Consider the following 5,000-nt stretch of genomic DNA (forward strand, 5'->3'; position numbering starts at 1 on the left):
GCAGTGGACGCCACATGCTCCTCCTAGCCTACATGTCACGCTCTTTTTAGTGGACTCCAGTGGACAGGCAATCGTGAGGAGACCCACAACCCCTGTGTCCTGCAGTCTACATTGACATTAAGAGTAGAATGATCCGATGGAGGAGAGTTCAAAGTCAAGGGTGTAGGGTGTAGGGTAGGGGGTGGAGGGTGGATAGGGTGCTTGATAATTGAGTCAATAGCCTGACTGAGTCCACTTGATGGGTCATGGAAAACTACGCAGCTGCATTGGAGAAGTGCAGTAGGGTACACCTGCTAGAAGACTCCTGGGCAAAGGCCTGATACATTCACTGAGAATTATGTTCTTTGTTTTTTAGTTTTTTTTAAATCATGTGTTTGTATTTGTTTAAATTGTATTTAAGTGTTTCTTATGTTTGTTTTTAAAACACTACAGGTTTATCTGAGGCTATTCCTGTGGAGGAAGACGAATGCTGGAGGTTCAGAGTGACTTTCTTTTGCTATGCTAACTGCTAACCTGCTAACCTGCTAACGCTTTCCGTTTCCATGCTGACACGCCCAGCGTTTCTTCCAGCAGTCCCGGAACTCCCAGGATTTCTCTCTCTGTTTGTCTCTCGCCCGCTCCTCCTGCCGCCCACTCCTCCTCTTCCTTCGCTTCCTGTTCTCTCGCTCATCCACTTGACGTGTTTGTGGATTCCATGCGTGCCCGTCTCCTAGCCGGTATCGATGTCCCTGCCGCCGTGGCAACTCTCTTCGCCGTGGACAATGAGGACGGGAAAGTGCAGTGCGTCCTCGTACGTCGGCGGCCGCTCTCTCTCCCCCACGCCTCCCCTCTCCACGTCAGCCTCCGCTCTCTGCTCCCCTCTCCTCCTCCTCTCCTCCTCCCCCTGCGCCTCCTCCTCCTCCTCCTCCTCCTCATCCTCGTCCTGCATCGCGTCCCCCTCCAGCACGCCCTGTCTCTCCTCGTCCGGCGCGCGGAACCCCCCCAGGCCCAGGAAGCCCCCTCCCCCCCCCCCCTCCTCCCTCGCTCGGCCGGCCGCCCACTCCTCCTCCGAGGCTGCGGGAGTGGAACAGGCACGGGCGGCGGTGTCGGACGGCGTGGAGGCGGCCCAGGGAGAAGCCGCTGCGGCTGAGCCCCAGGCGACCTCCGACTCCTCCAGCCGCCATCGAGCCCACCGCGCAGGCCAGCGAGCCGGCCCCCATGGCCACGTTGCCACGGACGCGTGAGGGCAGCGAGGAGCTGCTGCTTGACCGGTGGCAGCGCGGGCAGCTCTGGAGCAGGTAGCTGGAGTGGCGCCGCCGACGACGCTGGCAGCTCGGACCGTTGCCCGGGGTGATGCCGCCGCTGCTGCCACCGCTGCCCGCCCCCCCACTGGCCAGGTCCAGGTCCATGAGCAGCGCCTCGGAGTAGCTGGGCACCATCTGCTGGTTGCAGCGGATGTGCCACTCCAGCTCGGTGATGTCCACGGTGTTGACGCGGGAGATGACACGCAGCGTGGGTCCTCCTCGGCTGCGTCCTCCGTTCTCCAGCCCCGGGTGCAGGTGCTCGCCCCCGCCGCCGCCGCTGTCGTTGTCGTTGGCGTCCTCGTTCTCGCCGAACAGCTTCTCCACGTGGTAGTGCACGTAGGCGGTGCGGTACTCGGCCGCCACGCGCAGCGGCCAGGAGCAGAGCAGCGCCGACGCCAGCCAGAAGACGCCGCGGCGGGAGAACCAGGGCTGCCGCGCGGGCTCCGGGAACGCCAGCACGTGCTCGCGGAAGTCCACGTTCTTCAGGTGCATGCCCTCACGCGCCTCCATGTAGTCGTCCAGGCCCTCGTTGTCGCTGAAGAAGCGCGCGCGCTGCGTGAGGTAGGCGCTCTCGGCGCGCGCGCTGGCGAAGCTGAAGCACTTGGTGAAGCGCAGACGGACCGCCGGGTGGTCCAGCAGGCCCTGCAGCTGCTTGGACACGTCCTTCACGCCGTGACGCGAGTAGTCGAACTCACAGCTGGACGCGTGCGTGTTCACCCGCTCATGGTACACCTGAGAGAGAGGGAGAGAGCGAGAGAGGGAGGGAGGGAGAGAGAGGGAGGGAGAAAGAGGGAGAGAGGGAGGGAGAGAGGGAGGGAGAGAGAGGGAGAGAGAGAGCGAGGGAGGGAGGGAGGGAATCAGACTAGGATGGTGAGTTGTTTCAAGAAATATCTGAGAGTAGCAGATTTGGATGCATTATATAGACAGATATATTACATTAACTAACATTAAAGGTGATAGACTATATTTTCTATTTTTTAGTAATTGTTAAAGACTTATTGATATAATTTTAGGGTTTCAATTACTTAGTTTTAGTTAGCCATGTGGCCCCTCTTGGCATTAAACAAGACACCCTCCCCTCCCCCAATGAAATGCTAATGTACTGGTTCCAAGGGCTATCAGATCCACAAGACAAAGGATGTTACCTTGCTATACTGAATCCATATGTCATGAAATGTAAATGTATTCATGTTTGGTATCATTGTAATAGTCTTAGTACAAGGATTGTAATGATTTAATTGTAAGAATGTTTGGAACGTTCTATAAGTGATATTTCTGATGTATAGGATATCTATCCTCATGCTGATTCAGATAAGAATGCATAGGTGTGAAGTAGGTGTGTGTAGGCGTGTCTGATGCCATGTGGAGAACCAACCACGTGGGCTTGTTTTGCCGCCAATTTTTTCTTTGTTTAACCCATACAAAAGTGACTAACTTGCATTGTTTGTCAGAAGAACTAAATGGAGAACTGAAGAGAGAGAGAGAGGGGGATCCAACAGAGGCCATGGCCTACATAGACCATAGACCATTTTTTACCCTCTCTGCTTGTAACAGAATAAACCTGATTCCTGAGTGTTCCTGAAGTTTGCCAGTCTAAGTTAATATTAAGTAATTATTCACCACAATTACTTTGAAGACAAACAAAGATAGGTACATGGCACTGTTGAATACTGTATGTATTTTGGACTTTTCTGAAGTAGTTTTTGAGACACAACTGTTTCCTGAAAAAAATAACCTAAAATGTTTCTAGCACACAGTGTGGCCCCAGAGTGTTCCAACCTGTCCTGTCTGTGTAATCAGCTGTTGATCATGTTTTTATGGTAATAGCATAAACCTGTCTGTGTAATCAGCTGTTGATCATGTTTTTATGGTAATAGCATAAACCTGTATCAAGCCGTTCCAAAGCATTCCTGCTGTGTAGCTTAATGTGTGCACTGTGCTATAGAGTAGTGTGGAGTGTGGAGCAGAGAGCACAAACAGCAGAGACTACACACACAGAGACACCACACACACACACACACACAGAGAGACACCACACACACACACACACTGCAAAGACTACACACAGAGACACCACACACACACACACCCACACACACACAGAAATGACACAAGCACAAGCATAGACTACACACAGTCTCTGCAGCGTTCTGTAGACAGGAAGACTCGATACAAGCTGGAGAACAAACAACAAATAAACAACAACAGCCATGGCCCAGGGCTCAGATTTCGCACCTCAAGATCAAAAAGATCATTTTCCAGACTGAGAGGACAGTGGATTTGTCATACAAATGGGAGGATTCAAACAGTGTAGATCAGGCAGAGAAGTCAAAACAGGATCTTAAAACGCCGCAATTGAGCTCAGTGTTTCCCATACATTCACTTATTTGTGGCGGCCCACCACAATATCAACATTGACCACCACACAATGATTTTCCATGTTGTACTATTTCAATTGGATAGAATTCTTTTATTGTAGAACTATGTGCACCCTTGTAAAGTCTCTCCTTGTTTCTGTTGTCTCTCAACGAACCTATATGCATGTTTAAAGGCAACATTAACAATCCTGCAAGCCATAGAAGATGACTAGAAGGCTAAATTGTGCTTAAATCTGGTTAGCATCATAACCCCGCTGTGCTAATTTGTTAAACACATTTGCATTCAAGTTAATTCTGCAAACCTACCACCACAAATAGAATTAAATTCTGTGGGAAACACTGGAGCTCATTTGACTCCTCCCATACGACGCGCCTCTATTAGATATCTTAAAAGGCAGCAGTTTTACCCGTTTCGAACAGACCCAGAGCCAACACACACACACAGGGGTAGATTGACTAGCACTAACGCAGTGTGCGCTGCGTCTGTTTATGTGAGTTCGGTGTTAGCGCACATTCTGCTTCCTCGTTGTGCGCAGTATTTATCAAACCAGCAGCTCATCTGGTAACTAACTTTTCTCCGCCCTCTACCGCAATTTACGAGCATCCACAACTGAACGGCATACTTCAATCACAAGCGCAGTTGAGTGAAGTTCGCTGATGACAACATTACGAATCAAACGTTTAGCAATCATGAAACATTAATACAATACAGGATAAGATGTCAACAAGCAGGGAGATAATGAAGAGCAGTTGTTCTACTCAAACTACTTGTGGTAGGCTATGGAAGATTGGTCAAATCTAGCAAGTAGGCAAGTTTAAGTGGATAACTTGAAAGTGAAAGTAAGACGTTCGAAAGCCCAACGAAAGTTAAAGTTGCTTTGGATAAAGTACAACGCAAAACTGGTGCTCTGAATATAGTGATTCTGTTGTCTTTGAAAGTTCCTCTTATTGACGCATTTAATCGTAATTTGAAGTAACACCTGCTTCTACCAGGGGGAAATATTTCACCGCAAAACAGACGTGCGCTTTAATGGGCAGTTTTCGTAAATACAGGGGAATACCTAATTAGCATTTTACGCTTCTCCTCCTACATTTTAACACGACACTCCCACTTTCCCCTGACCCTCCTATGAATGCATATGCATGACTCGGGAAAACGCAATTTGCCCGTATCAGCTCCTGCAACAGCCAGTTTGCGGTTTTACCCAAGTGCGGCCTGTTTGGAAATAGCTCGCATCAGTTACATCAGTCTTTGCAAACAATGTGTACCTGTGAGGTGGTGTATGCACACCTGTGAGGTGGTGTATGCACACCTGTGAGGTGTTGTATGCTCACCTGT

The 5,000-nt window shown here is 50.1% G+C and overlaps 1 protein-coding gene across 1 annotated transcript in view; it reads right to left on the minus strand.

Moving 5' to 3' along the window:
• Positions 1–5,000, minus strand: part of LOC121709324 (transmembrane protein 151B) — a 26,129-nt gene that overhangs the window by 298 nt on the left and 20,831 nt on the right. Inside the window, 2 exon segments of the mRNA XM_042092610.1 lie at positions 1–1,006; positions 1,008–2,015. The exon segment at positions 1–1,006 is cut by the window's left edge and continues 298 nt beyond it. Of these exon segments, the coding sequence (XP_041948544.1) occupies positions 710–1,006; positions 1,008–2,015 (1,305 nt within the window). The 3' untranslated portion in view covers positions 1–709.

The sequence above is a fragment of the Alosa sapidissima genome, chromosome 5, assembly GCF_018492685.1.
Source record: "Alosa sapidissima isolate fAloSap1 chromosome 5, fAloSap1.pri, whole genome shotgun sequence".
NCBI lineage: Eukaryota > Metazoa > Chordata > Actinopteri > Clupeiformes > Clupeidae > Alosa > Alosa sapidissima.